The sequence below is a fragment of the Typopeltis vanoorti genome, chromosome 20 (assembly GCF_054136105.1).
Source record: "Typopeltis vanoorti isolate ZY-2024b chromosome 20, IOZ_Tvanoo_1.0, whole genome shotgun sequence".
NCBI lineage: Eukaryota > Metazoa > Arthropoda > Arachnida > Uropygi > Thelyphonidae > Typopeltis > Typopeltis vanoorti.
Window position 1 is genome coordinate 100,827,936 of NC_143568.1, and position 26,879 is coordinate 100,854,814.

Below are 26,879 nucleotides of genomic sequence, written 5' to 3' on the forward strand. Positions count from 1 at the left end.
AGGACACACCAGGTATTTCATCTTTTCTTGCTTCATCTGGGTGGTGCAAGATTTATGGAACGCAAAGCGTTAACGTTACGACACTGAACAAAAATTGCGCAAAGTTACCAAAGCAGCTTGAAGAAAAAGTGCAGTCCTTCCATAAATTTATCATAAAATTACGGAAGTGTCATGGATATGAACTTTCCCAAATTGGCAATATGGATGAGATGCCCATGTACTTTGATATACCTGGGAATCGAACAGTAAACTCAGTTTGTGAAAAGAGTGTCTTCATAAAAACAACGGGACATGAAAAAACGCATTTTACAGTTGTTCTAGCATGCATGGCAGACGGAACCAAATTAAAGCCGACAGTGATATTTAAAAGGAAGAAAATTCCGAAGCATATGAAATTTCCACCAGGTTTAATTGTTCGCGCCAATCAGAAAGGTTAGATGGATGAAGAAGGTGTACAATTGTGGCTGGATCAAGTATGGAACATACGTCCAGGTAGCTTGTTACGTCAACAAACATGCTAGTCTGGGATATGTTCCGGGTGCATTTAACAGAGGCAAGCAAAGAGAAAGCACGTGAGCTATGTACAGACCTAGCAGTCATTCTAACTTCCATTTTGCAGCCACTTGATGTCAGCTTGAATAAGCCGTTTAAAGATCACTTACATGAAAAATGGAGAGAATGGATGTCATCTGGTTTGGTGAAGATGACAAAGGGTGGGAATTTTCAGAAGCCTGAGATCACCCTAGTCACCAGCTTGGTTAAAGAAGCATGGGATTCGATACCACCTGAAATGATTCAATGCTCATTTCTTAAATGTGGAATAAGTAATTCAATGGATGGATCAGAAGATCATGTCATATACGAAAGCGAGGATGACGCACAACAAAATGGAGAGCATGAAGACGATGACGACAACTGCTACACTGATGACGCAATCCCTACAGATGAATTTATAAATGAAATGTTTGATGACTCAAAAGATGAAGAATTTAAAGGATTTTGACATTTTGTTTTAAAATAAATATTTCTTTCATTAATTCGTATTGTATTATTTATAATGTTATGGAACAAGATTAACAGATCGCATTATACGTGGACATGGCATTTTAGGGCTAGTTTTCAAACAAAATTTCTAGTTCGCATTATACGTGGATCGCATTATACACGAAAATATGGTAGGTTTATAACCTTTCGTTAGTAAGAATCATAAAAATTTCACTACTTCTTAACTTCAAAAATCTTCCTTAAGAGACTGTGCATCATAACAAATGCAGTGCATCCCTACTGAGGAAGCTGATGACAATATGAAGGCCTTATACAGAACATTTTTTGGCAACAAATCCAGAGGTCTAGCCACATTGAACAACTCAATAATTATGTGAACCAGTCATACCATCTAGCTAAATGTTTTGTTTAAGCCTGCAGTTTACAATAAAATAAGTTCCTTCAAAGTATTTCTTCAGGCCTAATTCAAGCAACTCCATTCAACAGTTCAAATCTATGGCATTCAGCACAATCTGTTAAGACTATATGAGGAGAAGGATGGTAGTATATTACTGATGTGCCTGCTCTCTATTCATTTGAAACTTTTTTTCAGATTCTTTGAAATTAAACTGAACTTTCACAAATCGCACACTTTAAAGAAATGAGGGTGGTTTATTAAAATCTCATGACTGTTAAAATAGTCACAGTACTCATATATCAGCATGTCATCATCCTTCAGTAGAATGCAATGTGATGACTATGAGCAAGATCAATTTTCTCTCTCTAATCTCTGTAAAGACTAGACTGAGGTGGTTTAATTTCAGTCTTAATAGGGTATAGTTTGCTGATAATCTCTCACTCTCTCTCTCTCTACACACACACTGCTTGGAAAGAAGTCAGTGGACACTTGTGAGAAACAAATAGCCACGGCATCCACCTTAATAAGACGTAAGACTTCATTCTGTTGCAATCCTTCAGGGCACACTTTTCACAAGCATACGATAGTGATCAATAGGAATTTTGTACCATTCTTCCTGTAGGCATAATGGTATCCTGGACTGTTGTGGGGGTGGATGTCCCTTGACCTCACTCGATGTTCATCTCACAGATGTTCAATAAGGTTGAGATCAGGGTCCTGTGGAGGCCAGTTAAGTGTGGTAATGTTCATCTCCACAAATGCATGCAGTTACAGTAGCAGCCGTACGACATGTTGCATTGTCTTGCTGAAAGAGACAATGGTCAGTTCCTTAGAAACTTCACAAAATGGGAAGCATTGCATTGTCCAGAATGTTCAGATGTCTCTCAGAATTCAAAGTTCATGGTACCACAAACAGAGGTCCAAGGCCAAACCAGGACCATACCATCACACCTATGAATTTCACAGTTGGGGTTGTGCACTCTGGTAAGAGAGGTTCAGTGGGCATCCGTCTCGCAAACAACACACACACACATCGTCCATCTGCTCAGTAGAGGACACAGCTTTCCAAGCTTCCACATCCCACTGTACATGCACTTTGCACCACTAAATACTAAGGTGCATGTTGGTTCAGGTAATGTGGACTTGCATATTTTACAGTCCTACCATGGAAACCCATGTTGTGAGCCTTGGTTCAGAATGTTTTTGTGCAGACTGTGTTCCGGTTAATGCCTGGAACTCTGCATTCAATGTGTCAGCCGACAAATAGCGGTTTTTACATGTGATCCTTTGTAGCACCCTAAGGTCATGTTTGGTGAGTGTGGTGGGTCATTCACTTTTGGTAGCACTTGCAATTTACTCCTTGCACTTTCATCACAGTATAGTATTACTGATTGTTGACCTGGGATAGCCTAATTTGTCAACAATTTGCCAAACAGATAGACCTCCAACATGGCATCCTATCACAATGCCTCTTTCAAATTCCATCACTTCCCCTTCTCGCAACCATTTCACCCAGACACAGTTGCACTGACTTGGGAGCATCATATTCCTCCAATTTACACCAGCTATAAATATGACTTGTTACATGGCATGATGTACGTTGCCCATGAGGGTGTCTGTTGGCTTTTTTTTTCAAGCAGTGTTTGTGTATACATATATCGTTATATTTATCATTGGGGTGTTAATTTTTTTTATGAGCTGACTTAATAATTAGGGGATAGTCAGAGAGTGATCTTGCATGGAACAAAATGATCTAGCTGTATTACCTGCAGTCTCCTTTCCCCTAGCCCACTTAAGCCATTTGATATGATAACATATGTTGCTTTCAAGAGAGCACCGGATGTAGTGGTATATCAAACTTTATGATACCTGTAACAAGCTTAATGAATCTGTAAATGAGGAACCTTTAGTAGTGTTTCATCTTAATATCATATAATGCAAGTTCCATGGCATGGAGGCAATGTAGATAGTGCATTCCAACAGGATTCAATTTGACAATATACTGTCTAGGACAACAGCAGGAAAAGGTCCACTGAAAACTCAAATTTTGAATTATTTCTATAGACAGGTAGAAAATTAGCATATTCTTCTCTGTACATTTAATGAACTGCTGGTAGACAGAGAGGAATAAAATATTTTAGACTGCAAAAAGAGAAACTGCATGGCAGAATATAGGAATGTTCAGATGGAAAGTTGTTCTGTGGCCAGCATGTAGTATTGTCTACTGTTATTAGAGTTTGTAACAGTTTTCTGATGTGCAGACCAAAGGGATGGATGAGAGTGTGACAGGAATTGTACTGGTTTTCCTGATGTGAACAAAAAAATAGTCATCCAAAAAGGACAACAGTCTGGCAGGGATTTTTATTTCTCTGCATATTGTAGAGAGAGAGAGGGAGCTACTGGCATTGAAATGACAAAAATATTTCATTCACCAACAAGGATAAGACATTATTCTAAATATTTTTTTAACTGTTTTAACTTCATGATAGCAGATGGGATCCAACCAATGAAAGGTACTATTTCTGGTACTATAAATGGGAAAATGGAACAAAGAAACTGATTTGTGCCTGTGATCCACAGAAGTTTCTTCTAAGTAAGAAGTGGAGGAATTTGAGTTATTAGAACAGGCAGCTAACATAAAGAAAATGAAAAAATGGTCCTTGTTGGATACATGAACAGCAGAGTAGGAAATGAATCCCACCAGGCACATAGGAACATTTTAGGAAAATTTGGAGAAAAGGGCAAAGTTACTGAATCTGCAAGGTTTGGTTCTTGTTCTCAAATTTTTCATTTTTTTTTTCCTTGAATAATGTTTGTGTATTTTAGTCTACAGTTCACATCTGAGAGCTGCTCAACTTTTATTCACTTTAAAACTTCTTATATGTTCTTTTCTATATGAAATTCAATTTCATTCTATTGAAAACTAAATGATGATCACTTCCAATTTCAAATCCTCTGTACACTCTGGTGTCCTGCACCAGAGAGAAAACATCACTATCAACAATAACATAGTCAATGAGACTTTTCTTATTCCTTGCCTCTTCTCTCCATGTGCAATGTTGGAACATTGTGTTAGTAATAACAAGTCTGTGTTCTAAGAAATCCAATAGGCATTTGTCATTATTATTAGCATTGCACTTTTCTCCAAATTTTCTCAAAATATTTCTGTATGTCTCACAATCATTTCCTATTCTGCTATTTAGATCCCCAACAAAGACCAACTTTTCCTTTTTCATTGTTGCTTTCTCTAAAGCCTCAAAAAAATTCCTCCACTTCTACCTTAGTAGAACCTTCTGCGGGACCATAGGCACAGATAAGTCTCATTGTCTATTTCCCCATTTTAATATTAGCCAACATTACTCTACTTGATATTGCCTGCCATTCAAGAAGATTAGCCTTGTATTTAGTGTTGAATATTATAGCTACTCCTTCTTTTCCCCACTTGTATCATGATCCTCAAAAAAAAAAAATAAATAAATAAAATTAAAAATGATAGGATCCTACTCAGAACATTCAACTATATAGGAATTTTTAATAAAAAAAGAGAAAGAACTCTGACCACAGATGCATAAATTTTTTGGTATACCAAAGATCCAAGCTGTCATATAAAACAACGAAAATAATGTGATAACCACAGTAATAAAAAGCACAGATATTTTGTACTGAAAATAACAGTACATCATCAGCATGTGGAAACAACAAGCAATTCAAAGAATAGGAATACAAGGTAAATACAATAATCAGTTTACCAATTAAAAACAGCTGCTGTGTGCTAGAAAAATATTAAAAAACTATTTTTGATATTTACATAAGATGAGACTCTTTCAAACTTTTGGGAGAGAGGGACAATCATTCCGATTCTGTGCTTTTCATTAAAGTATACTGCTGTAGCTATTGTATTATTTTTGTTGTTTTATAGTTATGCTACAGGTATCTTTAAAGATCAAGTTGTCTATGCTTTTTCTATATCAAAGATAGCTGATATTAAATGTTCACTTTTTTTTGGAATAGTATATTATCTGATCAAAAATATTCAGAAACTCCTTTGTAGTAGTGAATATGGCCATATACATCACAACCATGGCTCCTACTGGTATCAAAGGAAGCACATGGTCTTGCAATCTTCATGCCATACTGAAAAGCTCAGTGACTTTCAACATGGAACTAACACAGGATGACAACTTAGTTCAGGAAATTTCTGCACTAGTGCAGCTGTCCTAATTAATTGTAAGTGATGTTATTGTGAAATGGAAATACCTAAAAGCAACAACAATGACCTGACAGGCCACATAACAATCATGCAGTGGGACCAGTGAGTGCTGAATTATATGGTACAAAAATCACCTGTCATTGTCACTTGCTACTAAGTTCCAAAATACTTCTGAAAGCAATGCCAGTACCACAACTGTTCATTAGGAACTGAAGATCGCAGATTTCCATGGACATGCAACTGTGCACGAGCCTAAAATCACCAAGCCCACATCAGGTGGTGTAAAGTTTGCCTTCATTGAGACTCTGGAGCAGTGGAAATACATCTCTAGAGTGATGAATCAAATCATGCTTTACCATCTGGCAGATGCAAGGAGAATGCTATCAGCCTGAACGTGTTGTGCCAACTATGAAGTTTGGTGGATGAGTCATCATGGTCTTGGGCTGTTTTTTGTGGTTCAAGTTGGGTCCTCTAGTTCCATGGAAATCTTAATGCTGCAGCCTGCAATGACATTCTAGACAATTCTGTACTTCTAACTTTATGGCAATTGTAGGCCAGGTCAAATTGGCTAACATCAGCGACAGACCTTACTAATGCTTTTCTGGAAAAATGGAAAGGAATTATTGAAACAATGTATCAAAAGCTAGTGGAAAGCCTTTCCAGAAGACTGAAGTCTGTTATAGCAGCAAAGGGTGGTCCATATTAGAGTGAAAGTTGGGATGAGCAGGAATCTGGATATTTTTGATCATGTAGCACATCACTGACAGTTTCAGGTGCATCCGAAATCTAAGATGTTTCATGCTAAGATGGTAATCTGCTTAATAGAACCCCCCCCCTACACACCCACTAATTCCAATCACTTTCTCAAAAACATTCTATTTTTGTTTGTTTTTTTTGCCTTTTCTACAGTCATTTTTATGGGAAAGCATCACTACACCAAACTGGCTGTCATCAGTCTTCCACTTTCCTTTAAGCTTAAATATATCAGCAGCTGCTGGTCAACATTCATGAAGTTCAGTTTGAAATTTACTGAACCAAATATCCTCCTCTTTCATTCCATCTAGCTCTGCTTTTTGCAATGACCTTCCTCACACTATTTTCCACATGGGCACACGAAACACATCACCAGCTTTCTATTTTCTCTCACCCACCCCACCTCTTTTATGACATGACTGCAAACATACATAACATTTGTGTTATAGGCTTTGTGATCTTCTGTGTATAGAGTTAATATAAAAAAAATAAATAAATAGGACTAGGACTGCTAAATTTGATATACAGCTTACTGTTATTATACCTTAGGATACTATATGGCAAGCCACTTATCCTCTACCAAAGAGAGCAAACCAAAATTTTGCAACTTTTATCTATACAGTAATGTCTAGGAACTCCAAATTTGCTATACAGATTATTTTATTATAACTTAAGATATTGTAAGGGTTTAGTTTGTCCCACTTTTAAACTGCAGATTTTTCCAAATTGATAATACCAAATTTTACACACACACACACACACACACAGAGATAATTTCATCTCGAATGAGCCTTCTTAAATCCTAATATTAAATTTACTGAACACTGCCTTGGGCTCTTAATGGAAGACAGAAATGCTTGAAAAAAAAAAAATAAAAAAAAAATACAATGTTTGATCCCTGGAGCAGAGTCCTGGATTAGCTTATTATATCCTTGGCACACTTGCATTGTTTCCAACCTTTCATAAACAATATCATTAAAATAATAATAACTTACTTTATCAGTCTTCATTGAATCCAATGATAAAACTAGCGCTCTTTCCAAACTTGTCTGTTGTAACTTGATTTTGAACTAAGAAAGAACAAAATATTAATAGCATATAAAAAATAATGACAATCTAGTGTTATAAAGCAACAAATGGATGAAAAAAAAAAAATAGCACAGAATATATCTAACCATTTTCATAAATCAACTAATCCAGAGACATGAAAAGACCCTCTCTCTCACACACACACACACACACACACACACACACACACACACACACACACACACAGTCTCTGGATAAAAAAGCAATCAATAATCTCAAATATGAAAAAGGCATTTGGAGTAGATGATATTCAAATATGGAGATAATGAATGGTTTTACAGTGGCTGTACACTTCATAATTCAGAAAGTCTCATCATCAGGTCAAATTATAGATAACCAGAGTAGAGCTCTCATAATATCCATCTAAAAAAAAGGGAAATTAAACTGAATATGTGAATTATATAGGAATTTTCCTACTGAGTGTTCCAAGTAAAATTTATGCAAGTGTACTTAGAAGAGGCTATGGAAGGAAAAACTTGAAGAAGCTGGGTTCGGGCCAAATACAAGTTGTCATGATCTGATATTTACTTTAAGACAAACAGTTGAGAAATGATGGGGATATAACAAGGATCTGTATTTAAGTTTTGTTTATCTAGAAAAGGCCAAGAGACACTGTTCTGTAGAAAAATAAATGAAATGGCATATAATTCAAAATGTAGAATTATATGTGCATGGGACATTATATAATTAAAGAATACACAGTCTATATTCTGAACTGTAAGTCAACAGTTAGAATCATGATGGTTTCATAAAAATCAAGTGTTAGACAAGAATGCACACTACAACACTGTCTTCTGTATGGATCATATTACAAAGGAAAGCAGCATCAGGCCCGATATCAAAATTGGAAATGTTAATCCCAGCTTTTTATTCTGATATGAGATATCAGATATTTGAGATATTTATACTCTCCTAAATAAATCCAGTACATGTCTACAAGATTCACTACTACTTCTTCCACCTGGATCACTTCACTGCTGGATGACGGTCTCCCCCAGTAGTTTTCCATTCCATTCTATTTTCAGTTTTTCTCATCCATTGTATACCAGCAATCCTAACAACGTTTTCTGGTACTTTTCATCTTGGCATGTCTTCCCTTTTGTCTACTGGCATCCATAGTGCTCCACTCTATCAACAATGTAGACCATCTTGCAATGTGTCCAGCTCATCTCCATTTTGAATACATAATGTTCCTGATCTTATCAAATGGGAGGGTATTTTGTCTTTAAGTATCACATCAAGCATATTAATTCCATTCTTCTCTAAGTAACTTTCAATTTGTGAATCATATTTTGAGTCAAGTACCAAGTTTTATGCCATTATGTTATTACAGGTAAGATCAAAACTTTCTTCTTCAAACTACTGGGAATATAATCTTTGAAGATATCTTTCATCCTCCCAAAAGCCATACAACTTAGCTGTATCCTCTTTTTATTTCTATTCTATGTGCATTTTTTTATATGTTATTCTGTTTGTGGATCTTTAATTTTTATAAATCATCTTAGATAAAAATCTGCACTCTCCACTATAATTCTTTTTGTTGTTGAATAAGCTTCTGTGGAGAGAGAGAGAAGAACATACTAGGAACATAGCTTCTGGTATTGAGAAACACATGTTTTAGATAAATAACAAATTTAATAAAATATAACCCTACAAGTTTCATAAGTCATCAGGGTATTAGGAAAAGTTGTACAGAAAAGAGATTAGAAACAATTAATTACACATAATATAAGTTATCAGAACATCACATTCATACATATAAATAAAAACCAGAATAAAAAATGTTAAATTAATGTATATTTGTAGGAACAATGCACGTTCTACTACAAAACATGTCACCTTGCTAATATCCCTGATGACTTACAAAACTTGTAGGGTTATATTTTATTAAACTCGTTATTTATCTAAAACATGTAGTCTCAATTCCAGAAGCTATCTACAGAACGACTAAACCACAGAAACTTCCTTATTCCTTCTAGGAATATGTTTTCTGGAACTTTTCCACAAAAATAAAGTATCATATAGAATAAGAAACTATTTTTATTATTTTCTCAACTAGTTTTGCAAAATACTTTTGTTTCACTTCATCAAAATAATTTACATGAATAAACTAAAAAATTAGAAGACAATAATAATAGCTAAAACAACTATAGTGAACATGAATAACAATGGAAAGAGTGCATTTGGTATTATGTTGGTTGCTCGTTTGTGGACTGCTGTATACTACTGGTAGTTACAAGTGGGCAGTGATGAATTAAACAAGATGAAACTTGACGTAAAATCATCCCTTGTTTTTTGTTGCACTGTAAAGGATATTTCGTCATTTTAGCTAATTCTTTGAATTAGAAAAAATGGCAACTGTAGAGTACAGCAATCCCTCGATTAATGCACCTAATGTGGTCTTTAAAACAGGCACATTAAAAGAAAATGCACTAATCAAATATAATAACCTATGAGAAAAAGTATAATTTGATCCTCAAATTTCTTTTTTGAACCTTAAATTTTTTTTTTTTTTTTTTTTTTTTTAAATAAAAGAATTAGGGTATATCTCAGGGCCTAGTAAAAGGAAAACCATGAAGCTGAAAGACAATAAAACATTCAGAATATAAATTTATTATTCTACTTCTTAACAAAGAATTGAGCTAACGAGTTCGGCAGGCATTCTGTTTCTGTTTTTTCATACAACTGACAGTATGGCCCTATTGCCTCTTCTACTACTACTGCAAATATTAGTGCTTCTCTCTTCATCAAGGTCAGCTGCTAAGCATTGCTGCTTAAAAACTTCAAATGTATGAAAAGTATTTTCAAACTGTTTCTGTGAAATCTTTTTGGCTGACAGTCAGTGGTTAAGTTTTCTTCATATTCTTCAGTATCTTCCTGTTATGCATCTAAATTTAGCACATCAGAATCACTCAATTTCTCAGAATGAGATTTAATTAACTTAGATTCATTTGAAAACCTAAAATCATTCACACAATGCGGAAGAATGTGCTTCTCAATGGCTCGCATATTGCTAGCAGTAACTTCATTCAACTTTGCAACTTTATGACCATGCTGAGATTTCTCTGATTTGGTCAGAAAAGTCTTGGAAGACATTCGCTTCCAAAAAAAGTCTGGTTTCATCGACATCAAATATTTGTTGGGCACAACAGCCTCCTTCTTCCACAATTTTCTTCAAAATCTCTGGATAATTTGCAGCCACCTCCTTATCTGCACTTGCAGCTTCACCTGTCATTCGAACATAGCCTACATAATGTTAGCTATTTCAAAAAGAGAAATAGCCTACATATGTAGGCTATTTCTCTTTGTGAATGCTCAAACTACCCAAGCACTAGCATGGAATTCTTATTTTCCATCATTGATAGCCCTTTCTTGCAAGGTTGCAAAGAGATTTAATGCTTTTGATTTAAAAAAGTCAGTGTTTAGCAGGATCCAGTTTGGTTACAATCTTTGATCCATGTAGAAAGAAGTCTCTCTCATTCAATCATTATAATACTTTGATTTAAAGTGCATGCATGATGAACTTGAAGTGGCCTCATGTTTCACTTTGTATTCATCAGCTTTGCTTAAAATTGCTCTTATAATTGATTCATCCATTTTTGTGTTCCTTTCCTATCTTTGTTCTAGACTCGCATTGTTCATTTTTCTTTATTATTTCAAGTTTTTCTTCTAATGAGATTACTGTTCAAATCATTTTCACACTTCCACCTTTTTGCTCACTAATTGTTTTACTCATGATGAAAGGGCGGGAAAATATTTTAAAATAAAAAAAGTAAGGAAAACAATTTCAAAGGAGGCACAAGATATGATCATCAAAATGCTATGTAATTAACAGACAACATATTGGCGACAATTTTTAACGCCAAATTTAATGCCAAAATTGACAATTTTGGTGGTAAGTTTGAAACACAGTGTACATGGAAATAACTTTTTAAAATGTTTTAAATTGGTGACTAAATTATTTCATCCCGGTGAGGGATTTTTTAAATTAGTTAGATATAAAAAATGTAAAGATAGAAAATTTTTAAAATCTGTGACAATTATTTTTAAGATGTATAGAGGTGCACTAATTGAATTTTAGAGAAACACTAATCGAATTAGGGTATAGAAAAAAAAAAAAAAAACGACGCGCTAATCAAAAAAGCACTAATCTGAGCAGCATTAAACAAAAATACAGCAATCGAGGGATTGCTGTATTTTTGTTTGTTGTCATGCTACTTGATGTTTTGCTTCAGTTGCATGTGCTGCCAGTCCTGATCTGTGTCTTCTTTTGTTCTCAATATCTTCAAAGTGTTCTGATCAATGTTTCACCAACCTTCGTCCTCAAATTAAATGTACTGTTAAATAAAGACAAACAAGTCTTTACTATTTCTGGATACATTAGTTGAGGTATCCAAACATTTAGAAGCATCTGATAGTTATTATCATCTCTTAAATTCTTAGAAGCTAGCATCAAAAGTCTGCATTCATAGAATTACCAAGATAATTTTAGTCAATCTTCCCAGCATAGTGAAACTTACTACTGATTTCTTACTATGACTGTCAATTTCTTTCATTGGCAACATTAAAGGAAACTGATGTAACAACAGATGTCAGTTTTGTTTGAAATCCTTGGTACAAGTGACAGTAACCGACAAATGACTATCTAATTCTCAGGACACCCTAGCAAAAAGATGAAGAGTCTGTTTACTGCAATAATTTTGTACTGCTCATCAGAAAAACTAAATATCCAATTTATTTATTTGAGATTCACCATAATCCAACCTCAGTCAAGATTGCATGATGTTCAGGTCTACATGGGCCAGCTTGCAACAGAATCACCTTAGTGAGAGGGCTGAGAGGAGAGATAGCTACTTGCTATTAGGAAGGGTACATAATAAACTGGCCAATGCTGCACACAAGAAAATGTAAAACTGGTATCAAAGTTCTGATCAAAAAAATAACCTAAAAAAATAATATATGAAACCGATTTCATATATTAAATAAAAATACAATAAAACACAACACTGTTCCTAAACATAGAATTTTGCAACAAAATTTAAACAATAAATAAACCATATATATGTACCTGGAATAATTTGATAACACTTACATCAAGAAGTCGAAGAGAACTTTCACATTTCAAGAAATTCCTCCGAAGCTGCTTCTTCTCCTCAATAAGATCAAGTATTTCATCACTTGCCACATGACCATTAACCTCTGATGAAACAGCAGAAAGCTGCTCTTGGATTGAAGTTTGTTTTGTATTACAGTTTTTACAATTTGAACATTCATCAGAATTCTGCATCGGTTTTGATTTAAGATCAGAAATCTGAAACAAAAAAAAATTTTACAGCATGAATTATGGACATTTTCCCCTTTTGAAATTACCTAAGACAACGATAAAAAAAAAAAAATTTTATGATGAAACTTGATATGGCAAAAAATTATAACAAATTCTATATAATTATGTACATAGTAAGACAGGCAAGTAAAGAAAACATGATGTGCAACTTGCGCAATACCAGTTTGTCTGTAATTTCACAGTTCTTTAGAAAAATCTCAAAAACATTATTATTATTTTTTTTTTTTTTTTTGGCAACCTATATATTGATTTGTTTGATATCAACCCTCCTCAATTCATCTCTTTCATAGTATGGCAGGAGACTTACAATCTTCACCTTCTCATTCTTAATTTTTGCTTCTCAACAACTTCTTCACATCCTCCTTAGAATACTTCTCACCTCTCAAATCATTAGTGCCAACCAAGACAATCAGTTCTTTTGCCTTAGCTTTCTGCATCTGAATGGCATGACTAACATCATTAATTTTTGCACCAAGGAAATATGATTTTGTTATACTCGTTAAGTACTCTCTGATCATAGTCCCTGTACATAACTTTTTCCTTACCTTGTTTTCTCATTTGTTCGCATGATCTCGATTCTTACTTAGGACCACCTGCTTCTTTCTCTTCTCAGCCCTGCTAATCTCTTGCTGCTTCTGCAACAGTTTTTGATTTCACGCTTTCTTCTGTGAAGGATAACATTCAAGTGCACTATTTCCTTATTTAGGTCCATGTCTTTCTTCTGCATTTCCACCATAGTAAGTTCAACATCAATTTGAACATTAACCACGCTACCAGCCAAGACGTCCATAGAAGTCAAGGTTATCATGGATGCAAAGTGCATATTAAAATTGTAATACCATTGATATTACATTGAAATACATGATGGATACGAAGCATATAAGGATGTGTATTTGATCCATAATGACCGGTAAGGTGGTTAACATTTTCCATTCTAACATCAATATTGTCTACTCTACTAACATTTGCTTCATTCTTGAAACCTAATGCTGTTCACTCTTGAAACACTAAATACACACTTGCTCAATAGTTTCACTCTCCTTCCATAAATCCTTAATTTTTGCAATGAACACATCTCACATACACTGCACTGTACAAAATCACATAAACTCAAATCACCCAACAATGACATCTTTGCCACCATTGCTCTACTACACATTGGCACCATACCAACAATATTGTATTTAAGAAAAAAATACAAGGTTCACTTTAAAACTAAATAATTCAGTCAATCACACACCCATATAAAACAAAAACTACAATGATTTAACCTAATATTATTAACCAAAATTTAAACCATATAAAACAAAAACTACAATGATTTAACCTAATATTATTAACCAAAATTTGAAAAAATGACTTGTCTTTCAGCAGCACCAATAACAACACAACCCATATAATGCACCACCTTAAGGCAAAAAAAAAAAAAAAAAAAAAATATATATATATATATATATATAGGTAGACAACTTTACTAAACAAGAGAGAAAGCAAATGAGTCAAAAATCAGGAGATAGTGAGAGGTCTGTAGATTGTTAAAAGTAGCATCAATGCATAAATGATCCAAGAAACTAATTTATGCACATGATAAAGCAACCAGAAAACATGATGTGCAACTGAAACAATAATATTTTGTTGTGATTTTAATGTTCTTTACAAAAATCTCAAGAACACAGAAAGAAGACTTTACTAATCAGGAGAGAAAACCAATCAGTCAAAAATCAGAAGCAGCAGTAGACTTGTAAACCAATTTCCTATAGACCAATACTACATTTCCTTATTGGTCTATAGGAAATGCAGAACAGACAGATACATTTTTCATGTATGCATACAGATTCACTGCATCATTTATATATGTCTGTAGATTGTTAAAAGTAACATAAATATATAAATGATGCAATGAATCTGGGGGTGCTTAAGGGTCAAAGCTGTATAACTGAGAGGAGACCTCCACATAGCCTTTAAAGGAATGCGGAGAACCGACCAGGGATTATGACCTAATGTCCAATCCTCATCTTCTCATGGTGCACCCTGTTGGGTATCTACTTTGATACTGAACGAACGAGGATGGGCTGGCAATTTGGGATTTAGCCGACCAAATTGTATTCTTATTGGTTAAACCAAAATAAAAAATGATGGTACAACATGACAAAATTTCATGCCGTCTGGGGCGTCGCCCGGTTAAACAAGGCCCCCGTTGTTTTCGCCAGGGAACCAGGGCGAACAGCGAAAAGTCAGCTACTGGAACAAATCTGAAAACAAACCCCAACTCAACATCACCAGAGTTAAAGATCGGTACTATCAATGTAAGAAGCCTGAATGGCAAAGAAATGGAGCTAGCTGAGGAATTAGATAAGTACCAGATCGACATAATAGGGGTGACTGAAACAAAAAAGACCAAAACTGGTGAGATCTTTCTGAACAATAAATACAAAATGTTATATTCAGGCAATTACAATCAAGGAAAAGGAGTAGCCATAGTATTCAGCACAAAATACGAGACTAATCTTCTTGAATGGCAGTCAGTCTCAAGTAGAGTAATGTGGGCAAATATGAGAATGGGGAACTGGACAATGAGACTTATTTGTGCCTATGGTCCCACAGAAGGTTCTACTAAGGTAGAAGTGGAGGAGTTTTTTGAGGCTTTAGAAAAAGCAACTGACACAATGAAAAAGGAAAAGTTGGTCCTTGTCGGGGATCTAAATAGCAGAGTAGGAAATGATTGTGAGACATACACAAATATTTTGGGAAAATTTGGAGAAAAGAGCAAAGCTAATAATAATGGCAAATATCTGTTGGATTTCTGCTCAGGACATGGACTGGTTATTACTAACACCATGTTCCAATATAAAAATGTGCACAAATTCACATGGAGAAAAGAGGCTAGGATTAAGAAAAGTCTCATTGACTATGTTATTGTTGATAGTGATGTTTTCTCCCTGGTGCAGGACACCAGAGTGTACAGAGGATTTGAAATTGGAAGTGATCACTATTTAGTCTTGAGCAGGATAAAATTGAATTTCATATTGAAAAGAATAACATGTAAGAAAGTTTTAAAGCGAATAAAAGTTGAGCAGCTCTCAGATGTGAACTGTAGACTAAAATACAGAAAGATTATTGAAAAGAAAATGAAAGAGTTTAAAAACAGGAATCAAACCTTGGAGATACAATGGCAAACTCTGAAGAAAACATTGATTGATTCTGCCAGAGAGGCATGTGGTGAGGTTGTGTGCAAGGATAAAAAAAATCAGAACTCCCTGGTGGACACAGGAAGTTAAAGAGGCAGTGAAGGAAAAGAAGAAAGCATATCAAAAGTTCCTGGCAAATAAGTCAGCTTTTACTCTTACAAAATACAGAGACAAATGTAAGAAAGCTAAACAGTGTGTAAAACTAGCTAAACAAAAGTCATGGGAGGACTTTGGCAAGAATATAGAAAATAAATATCAAGAAGGTGGCAAAATATTCTGGAGGTTGTTGAAGAAGCTTAGGAATGAGTGCTGTAAAAGGAGTTAGAGATGATAAAGGTGACATGAAAATGGGAGAAAAAGATATCCTTGAAGTATGGAGTAATTACGTTGAAAAACTGCTAAATGAAACAAGCAGTGATGACAGCACAGTGATAAAAAACACTGACCAGGCATGCAGTCAGGAATACATATCCATACTTGAAGTAGAAAAAGCCATCAAAGGCTTGAAATGTGGAAAGGCAGCAGGAGTAGATGATATTCGACCAGAAATGCTGAAGTATGGTGGTATAAATATGGTGGTGGACAGAGGGACGAATTCCCGATGATTGGAGTAGAGCTCTCATAGTACCCATATATAAAAAGGAAAATAAAACTGAATGTGAGAATTACAGAGGTATTTCCCTACTGAGTGTTCCTGGCAAGATCTATGCAAGTATACTTGAGAAACGGTTGAGAAGAATTGTGGAAGAAAAGCTTGGTGAAGAACAAGCTGGATTCAGGCCAAATAGAGGCTGTCAGGATCAGATCTTCACTTTACGACAAATAGTCGAGAAAGCATGGGAATACAACAAAGATCTGTATTTAAGTTTTGTCGATTTGGAAAAGGCATATGACAAGGTGCCAAGAGAGAAGCTATTCAATATGCTGCAGTTATATGGTGTCAATGGGGCATTATATCAAGCAATACTTAGTCTTTATTTGAGTTGTAAGTCAGCAGTTAGAATTGAAGGAAGTACAGGAAGATGGTTTAATGTTAAATCTGGTGTGAGACAAGGATGTACATTATCCCCTCTGTTATTCATTATCTATATGGATCACATTATGAAGGAATGTGGTATTAAACCTGATATATCAAAATTGGAGATGTTAATGTCAGCTCTTTGCTTTATGCGGATGATGTTATACTTCTAAATAAATCCGCTACAAGTCTGCAAGATTCTCTGACTAAATTGAATAGCTGTTGTAATAGATATGGTATGAAGGTCAGCAATAAAAAGACAAAGACAATGAAAATAGGCAGAATCATTGAAAATGTCAACTGTGTTGTGAATGGAGAACCTGTAGAACAAGTAAAATATTTCAGCTACTTAGGCATGATTTTTACTGAAGATGGTAAATTAAATATAGAAATAGACAACAGAATCAGCAAAGCTGGTATGGTGGGAAGTCAATTGAATAAATTCATATGGAATAAGAAAGAAATTAGTCGGAACACTAAATTAGCTGTATACAAGACAGTGTTCAAACCAGTTTTAACTTATGGATCTGAGAGCTGGGTCAGAAGTGGAACACTTGACCAAAGACTAGAGACTGCAGATATGGGAGTCCTGAGAAAGATTAGAGGCGTGAACAGATGGCATCAATGGCAATATCATATTAAAAATGAGGATATTAGGAAAGAACTTGACATTGTCAGCATCCAGGAATGCGTTAGCAGAGCTAATCTCAGGTGGTATGGTCACTTAAATAGAATGGGAGAGGAAAGATTAGCAAAACAAGTGTTCTCTGCCAGGTTGGCAGGAAAACGACCCAGAAGAAGACCAAGATATAGGTGGATTGATACGTTACAAAGTGCCTTAGACGATAGAAATATAAGATCTGATAATGTTGGAGTCTTGACAAGTAACAGACTGATTTGGAGGAAAATTGTAGATAGGAAGTTAGTAATGATGTAATTTTTTCATGTAGTACTGTCATATCCTGTACACCCCTTGAGGGTACATAGCAGGAATTTGATGATGATGATGAAGATGCAATGAATCTGTATGCATACATGAAAAATGTATCTGTCTGTTCTTCATTTTCTGTAGACCAATACTGAATCTACTCAATATACATACACTATTCATAAATATTAATATGATATTCAAATGGTATGAATATATGGTATCCCCTCCACAAAAAAAAAAATCTGTTTCAATAATGAAATACTGTGAGTTGGCATATTGAAAAGAATTATAAAACCGGAGGAAAACTTATGTAAATAACTTTATTAACCTAGAATTTTCACCTAAGTATCATAAGCATCATCAGTATAAGATCAGAAAATGGCAATTAAACATTAACAGACAATTCTAAAACGCGACACCTAAGATAACTATAAAAGGTCAATAATTTCCTAACTTATATATATATTCAGATAAAACAAAGTTAGGAAAGGTTAGCTGATTTAAAAAGTATTATCTCCCACAAAGGGAATAGACATAGACCATTGGATCTGTTTAAGTTAGGAGAGTGAAGTAAAGTTTCACATGTTTCCGGGAGACTTGAGTATATTAATATAAGACTTGAGTTCTTCTAGCCAAATAAAAGCAGATCTTCTTCTTCTTTGTCTGAAATAAGATAATCCACAAGAGCAAGGAATCTGGCAGATGCCTGGATAATTGAGAGGTGAAAGGTAGAAATACCATAATTATTAAAAGCTCTATTAATGAAAAAATCCTTAAAACCATTAGATAAAACAGTGAAATTAATATGTTGCAATTCTTTCTGTAGCACATAAAGAATTCTGAAGAACATAAAGAATGGACACAATGTACTAATGTTTTAATAGTTCCAGCTTTTTGCCTAATGTTACTTTATCTGACATCACTGAATTACTTCAAGAATTTCCTTCAGATATTGTTAAACTATTTGATTTTATAATACATTCTTGGAACAGGAACACTTTGACAATGTATTTTTGATAATATTTGACTTGTCATTAGACCTCACTACTTCAGATACGTGGATGATATTTTGCAATTTGGAATGGCTCTTCCTCTCAGTTACAGCAGTTTCTTTCTAAATTAAATGCACTTCATCTCAGGATCCAATTCACTTTAGAAGAAGAAGTAAATAAGCAATTAACCTTTTTTAGATCTTTTAATTCTTCATCAACATTCTTCATCAAAAAATGTAGGTTACCATCAACCAAATGGTAACCTACATTTTTCAGTTTTTTATAAGAAGACTCATATAGGTCATTATATTCATGCTGATTCTCATCACCATCCTAGTCAAAAGGCTGGAACTATTAAAACATTAGTACATTGTGCCCATTCTTTATGTATGTACCCTGTATTCTTGTTCTTTGATTTGATTGCTTCTATACACTGATGACGTATTGTTATTTCGAGTCTGAAATACCTGTACTTTCATTAAAGTTAATTACTGTGGTTGTCATGTAATTTTTTATTTATGGGATAGAATTATTATTAAACAGAAAATTTCATTTACACTAGGTTAGTGGTTTTCAAACTTTTATATTTTTGTTTTTCCTTGTTCTTATAAAATTATGTTAGCAATGTATCCCCTTTTCATTTTTGGCTCATGATTTCTTTTCACTAATTTAAAAATTTGTTCATTATTCATTATGCCTACATCAATTAACAACATCTTGTTTTATTATTCACCCAGTTTCTATGCTGTTATTAATTTGGATTATAACATAAAACTTATATGAACATGAAAAATCAAAAAATTAAGAAGACTTAAAGATCATTCTTGATATTGTAAGGTATTGTTTTGTCCCATTGGGTAATTCAATGCGATTTTTAACCAACATTTGTTGTTTTAAGGATACTTGCGACATAAGACTGAATGATATAATCACGTAATCACAAGAAAGATATTTATTTAACCAAATATTTCGGTCTGGAAATAGCAGACCATCGTCGGTGGTATTACAAAAACAGTTTAAAAAATATACAAGCTAGAATACTAACAATAGATCGTTGAAATTAGAACATGCCGCGTGATGTTATATCACTAAGTATGAAACGAAATATTTTGAAGTAGAAACATGATTGAATTTGCTATATAAAAAAAAAAAAAAAAAAAAAAAAAAAAAAAAAAAAAAAATTAATGGGTAATCTTGATTAGGCTTTCCCAGATTTTTGATATAGATATGCAGTCATTACGATTCAGGTTGGGATGATGGAGCAAGGCCTCCACGCTTTCCTTGAACAAACGTTCGAACCTATAACGGGATCTATGTAAGAGGCGCATTTTGGACCAAAGGATGCTGTGGTCAGTTTCAATCCCGTGTTGAGCCAAACCAGACTTTTCAGGTTTATTGTGAAGAATGGATGATTGATGTTCTTGGATTCTTTTTTCAAGAGAACGTCCAGTCTGTCCAAAGTAAGAGAGATCACAGTTGCAAGGAATTTGATAAACTCCAGGAAGAGATAAAGTTGAGCGTTTGTCTTTAGGAGAAGGAAATTGAGAAGACAATTTGTTAATAGGAGAATACGTAGCTGTTAAATCATATTTCTTCAAAATTCTTGCGATAGGTTCTGAAATACCGGAGATATAAGGAATAGGTACTCGACGTATTGAATCTTTGTTGTTTTGTGGAGGATTATAAGATGTAAGAAGACGTTGAATACTTTTTTCAGAAAAGCCATTGAGTTTCATGTGTTGCTGGATAGTAGAAAGTTCTTTCTGTAGATAATCAAAAGTAGAACAATTAGTTTTGGCTCTTTTGATGAGACATTTTATAATTCCTGTTTTATGACATGGATGATGGGTATACTACATTTTACATGGATGATGGGTATACTACGTTTCCTGTATACTGTATACTACAGTATACAGGAAACCAACATTCACAGGTCGTTATATTCTGAAAGAATCAGCCCATCATCCATGTCATAAAACAGGAATTATAAAATGTCTCATCAAAAGAGCCAAAACTAATTGTTCTACTTTTGATTATCTACAGAAAGAACTTTCTACTATCCAGCAACACATGAAACTCAATGGCTTTTCTGAAAAAAGTATTCAACGTCTTCTTACATCTTATAATCCTCCACAAAACAACAAAGATTCAATACGTCGAGTACCTATTCCTTATATCTCCGGTATTTCAGAACCTATCGCAAGAATTTTGAAGAAATATGATTTAACAGCTACGTATTCTCCTATTAACAAATTGTCTTCTCAATTTCCTTCTCCTAAAGACAAACGCTCAACTTTATCTCTTCCTGGAGTTTATCAAATTCCTTGCAACTGTGATCTCTCTTACTTTGGACAGACTGGACGTTCTCTTGAAAAAAGAATCCAAGAACATCAATCATCCATTCTTCACAATAAACCTGAAAAGTCTGGTTTGGCTCAACACGGGATTGAAACTGACCACAGCATCCTTTGGTCCAAAACGCGCCTCTTACATAGATCCCGTTATAGGTTCGAACGTTTGTTCAAGGAAAGCGTGGAGGCCTTGCTCCATCATCCCAACCTGAATCGTAATGACTGCATATCTATATCAAAAATCTGGGAAAGCCTAATCAAGATTACCCATTAATTTTTTTTTTTTTTTTTTTTTTTTTTTTTTTTTTTTTTTTTAATAGCAAATTCAATCATGTTTCTACTTCAAAATATTTCGTTTCATACTTAGTGATATAACATCACGCGGCATGTTCTAATTTCAACGATCTATTGTTAGTATTCTAGCTTGTATATTTTTTAAACTGTTCTTGTAATACCACCGACGATGGTCTGCTATTTCCAGACCGAAATATTTGGTTAAATAAATATCTTTCTTGTGATTACGTGATTATATCATTTAACCAACATTTTTTTAGAACATTTATACCATACTTGCAGTGAAAGGCTTATGAAAAAAAAATTATTACTGTAAACTGAAGACTTAAAGTAAATCAATCTTAATATAATCATGTAAATAACGATTCTATGTAAACTAAACATCCAACCACTGAAGGAAGGAAAAAAGAAACCTATATGAAGGGAAATAAGAGAATGATTACAATTTTTTTTCTTTTTTCTTTTTTTTTTTTTGTAAGTTCCTTTTGAAAATGGCAACATGATGTTGCCAAAATATCAGAAATATTTATTAAAGTGTAATTTAATTTATATTCGGATCTACGTTGTTCAATTCCTTAAGTGATTTAGAAATGCATAACCAACATAGAAGCCTGTCTACGAGAACCATTTTTGGCATATTATTATTACTATGTTACACCTCCAAGGACTCATTGTGGGAAGACACTCGACAACTCTCTGTCTCCCTATTTAATCCTCCAACTACACAGAGCTGCTACTACTATCATGATCATCTACACACAATGCCATCTACTTCCCACCATCACCACCAATAGTATTTTTTGTCTGTAAATTGTGTGTTCTCAAGGCCAATTTGCCTGTACATGAGGTTAAAAACCAGAGTTTCCAGGAGGGAAAACCCTGCTACTTCCATGGGAGATTGGCTAACTTACCTTGGATTGAAAAAAACCCATATAAAGATTCCTATCATCACAAGAATTGAACTTAGGCCTTTTCCAACAAAGGGACACCATTGTTCTTCCAATTGAGCTATGAAGGCACTTACGCAAACACAATCTGAATACAATTTTGCTCAATATCTGCCATTAAAAATATAATCTGACTGAAATCAAATCAGAGAAGAGTCAACAGATTACAGTAGATCCCAAATACCAACTCTCATGAAATTACATCCAGCAACAGCAGAATTACTTTGCATCATTTTGATAGTTTTGTTTCTGTAAATTATCTGATCAAAATTAAAACTGAAGCAGCGAGACATATTTTGTTCGGAATTCTAATGACCAAATTTCTATAAAATCCACACACAGCCAGAGCTGAGGATTGAAATATACATACAAAATGCTTTTGCATTTTGTCAAACACATCAAAAAATTAGGGATATTTAATCCCAACATATAGATTGATAATCTATGTAAAAGTGTTTAAGTATATCTTCTCCATCATAAAAATTGTGATAAAATATAAGAAATACAAAGAATCAATGTGACCCATTATATAAAGTATGACAAAGACATAAATGAAGAAACTTAATATAACAGATTTAAGACTGCCTTGTAATTCAGACATTTCTTCAGAGATATCCATGATGGGATCCACAACTAAACATCTTTATGCTGTTTCTAAATTAGTCCATAAGCTGTGGCCTATCTCTCTAGTTTTCTTTTAAATTATGCTCACTTTTATTTATATATACATATCAGTAACATTGCATGCCCCTTTAGATTGGGTGTGCTGTTTCGTGTGGCTTATGCAACCAGTGATACAAAATTCACGTCAATTTGACCATATGATTGCATTTCTATTGATGAGTAAAAGTTTTAAGAGTGTATAGCACATCAGCGCTCATCTTAATTGGTCCAATGCAATTAATTGTATGAGGCTAACTTTGAATACTTTAATTTATCAATTAATATGATTTTAAATATGGAAAGCATAAAGGTCAAATGAACAATAATTATGCTTCACGTGCACTGTTTATGCGAGAAGCACAAAGGGTTTATGCTTTGTGGTGAGATTAGATTATCACTGGCAAAAACTAAAGTGAGACACAGATAATCTGAATTTTGATACGATTTTTAAACACAGCCATATAATATGCACAGAAATCAGAAAAAGTAATCACTTGGGAAATTATTATTTTTCCAGACTGAACCAAAGAAAGGCTGAAATAACTTGTTTTACTTACTTATTATACTCAAGTTCCAACCTCATTCAACTATTGTCATCCAATCTGCAAAGCTCTGTCAGAAAATGAGACATTCAGTACATTGTCAACACTGTTTCCCATTGTAAATATGGACAAAAAGTTATATATTTATAGAAATTATAAATATATATTAAAAACTTGTTTATATTGGTGACATAAGCACATCAGTTCACACTTCATGCATGCAAAACAGGTGAAATTCAGAAAACAAAAACAGCAACTCATGACAAATGACAATGCTCAACTGGAGACTGCTTCACACAATAGCCAATCACACACAGCTACTAATGACTTCTGGGTGTTATTGTCTCAGCACATACCCTGCCTCACTTTCTGGGGCATTTAAAACCATTGGAACACTAAGAATTTGACACACTGAGTCATCCGCACATCCATTTAAAGGGCTCAAAGGTGTCAGTACGTGATCGCATACCCGAATTGTTAACACAAATGTGATGTAATGTTTATATGTTGAAAAGTATCCTCTTCATGAAGCTTTAATATATTATGTTTAATTTTAAGAATCGCACAAAGTCCAGGAAACAATCAGAGGGGAGAGGAGTCTTTAGCAGGAATAAATGCAAAAATATAATATTGATGATATTGCTATTCCATGGGTGTGCACCGCACACCGAGAATATCCATCCCTAACATATATATATATGTGTGTGTGTGTGTGTGTGTGTGTGTGTGTGATTTTTGTTGAATCCTTAATCAAAACGTTATTTTTAAGCATATTTTCTTTAACTTTGAAATTTAATACCATTGGTGGTTTTTTCAAGAAGGAAATTGCAATATCTTTCAAATTACTTTATTCCAAAGTACTAAAGACTGCATTGTAACAATCATGAGTCCTCTTAATTTTCTGGTCTTTCATGCTCTTATATTTTATATCATAGTTATTTCTAGTTATTTCTAATTAAGAACAGGATGTAAACTGCCAGATGAGTTTAATAAAACAACATACTTAGCACAAGTGTGACCACTTATTTCAGATAACTTATTTTGCAAAACTACTTCTAGCAGAACCATGTAACTGTACTATCAGTTACATGGTTCTCCAACCCTTCAATTATATGAATGGCAAATTACATTCCAACCGCAGTTGGATGATTGATGAATTACTATACCTTGAACTGGAATTATAGTGAGTGTTGGACAAAAGAAATTCTTTGTTATACTGAAAAGTTTACTGCACTGATGCTATAGGACTTAGACAGGATCTTTTTACTGATTGGTTATAGCAAGTGAATACTCAACATAACAAAATAAATAATTTCTGTAAAATGTTTTTTTCACTTTCATATCTATAGCATCTTCAATATGACTTTCAAATTAAACAAATAGAAGAGATAACTAGACAACACAACAATGAAAACACATAAGCTACTCATAGGTGAGAGTGGCATAGTCTAAAATACACTAAGGTACTAAATGCATAAATTTAAAGAATATGTAAATTATTAACTCTAAAAAACTATGGACTATGAAATATATGGAGAACTATTTGCTAGAGGGATGAATAACTTCAATCATCATTGTACAAATATCCCATGAGATGGAATATTTGTCAATTCAGTCTCAATTACGAGGGTGGTCTGAAAAGTTCTTGGCCTAACAATGAAAAAAAGAATATATAATTTCAAAATTATTTTTATTTCTCAACATAATCTTCCTTAAGACTAATGCATTTATTCCAGTGATGCTCCGGCAGCATTATCCCATCCCTGTAGTGGTTCTCAGTAAGATCTGCAAAATACACATCTACAGCTGCAATCACCTCTTGATTCAAAGAAAAACGCTGACTAGCAAGGAAGGGTTTTAGTTTTGGGAAGAGATAGAAGCCAAATCTGTGGAATAGGGCACAATTCATAGTGCAGATCCCTTAATTTTCCCCACTGCCAAAACACCTTTGTGTGCAGGTTCATTGTCCTGATGAAAGATGATTTTTTTCTTCTGCAAACCAGGTCCTTTCACACAAATTTTTTTCATCTAGTCTGGTTAAAAGATCAGAATAATATTCCTTGGTTATTATTTTACCCTTTTCAAGATAATTAATAAACAAAATGCCTTTAATATCCCAAAACACCAATGCCATGACCTTTCCTGCTGATGGAACCGACTTTGTCTTTGGCGCTGAACAACCAGCTTCTGTCCACAGCTTCTGTCCACTGTTTTGAATGCTGTTTGGATTCTAGTGTGTAATGGTGAATCCAAGTCTCAACCATAGTAATAAATCAACACACAAAATCAGTTTTATTCTTGTTAAAATGCTCCAAGCACTGTTCAGAGATTTTCATGGGAGTGCGTTTATGATCAGCTGTGAACAAGCGCGGCACCCATCTTGCGGAAAACTTTTTTATTTGCAATTCTTCATGCATGCAAAATATGTCCTACACTTTCTTTTGAAATGCCTATAGTCTCAGCAATTTCATGCACTCTGACTTGCCGGTCATCCAATAACATATCGTGCACTTGATCAATGATTTCTGGTGTTGTTACATTTTTTTGGACATCCTTCACGTGAATCTACTTCACGGCTCGTACGGCCACGTTTAAACTCAGCAGCTAATTTCTTAATTGTCGAAAACGAAGGAGAAGAGTGCCCATAAACGTTTATGAACTTCGAATGAATTTCTTTTGCCGTTAAACCTTCTTTTACAAAGAATTTTATAACCGCATGATACTCAATTTTATCCATTTCAAGGGATACAGACAACACTTTTGCTTCAGAACAGCTGTATAGAACAAACTACTTGATAGAATGACTTGCCATTTCATGGATGCTTTTGACAGATGTATCAACTTAGAAAAAAAAAAAAAAATCTTGCGACAGTGTTGCCATCTATGGTCAAGGCCAAGAACATTTCATACCACCCTCGTAAGGTCCTTCACAACCGCTTTTGGGAAGGACCTTAAATTTTTTTTTGGTGAAGATTGCATGCTCTGCTAATCCAGACTATTCCTGCTCATGGAATTTAATGTAATCAATATGTTCATCACAACACACAGATGCCAATCAACTAGTTTCCCAATGTATGATAACCCACACTAGCATGAAATTTGATATACTCCAGGGACAGTTAAAGGCAGAAGATTATCCTTTGCAGAGTCCGTCC

The 26,879-nt window shown here is 34.3% G+C and overlaps 1 protein-coding gene across 2 annotated transcripts in view; it reads right to left on the minus strand.

Annotated features, from left to right (window-relative positions):
* The window catches only part of LOC150095716 (kinesin-like protein KIF18A), a 207,048-nt gene that overhangs the window by 78,502 nt on the left and 101,667 nt on the right, over positions 1-26,879 (minus strand). For both annotated transcript variants that reach the window (XM_090410247.1, XM_090410246.1), the window contains 2 exons: positions 12,547-12,765; positions 7,361-7,435 (listed from right to left, as the gene is read on the minus strand). In XM_090410247.1, coding sequence (XP_090266373.1) covers positions 7,361-7,435; positions 12,547-12,765 — 294 coding nt within the window. The remainder of the gene's footprint in view (positions 1-7,360; positions 7,436-12,546; positions 12,766-26,879) is intronic.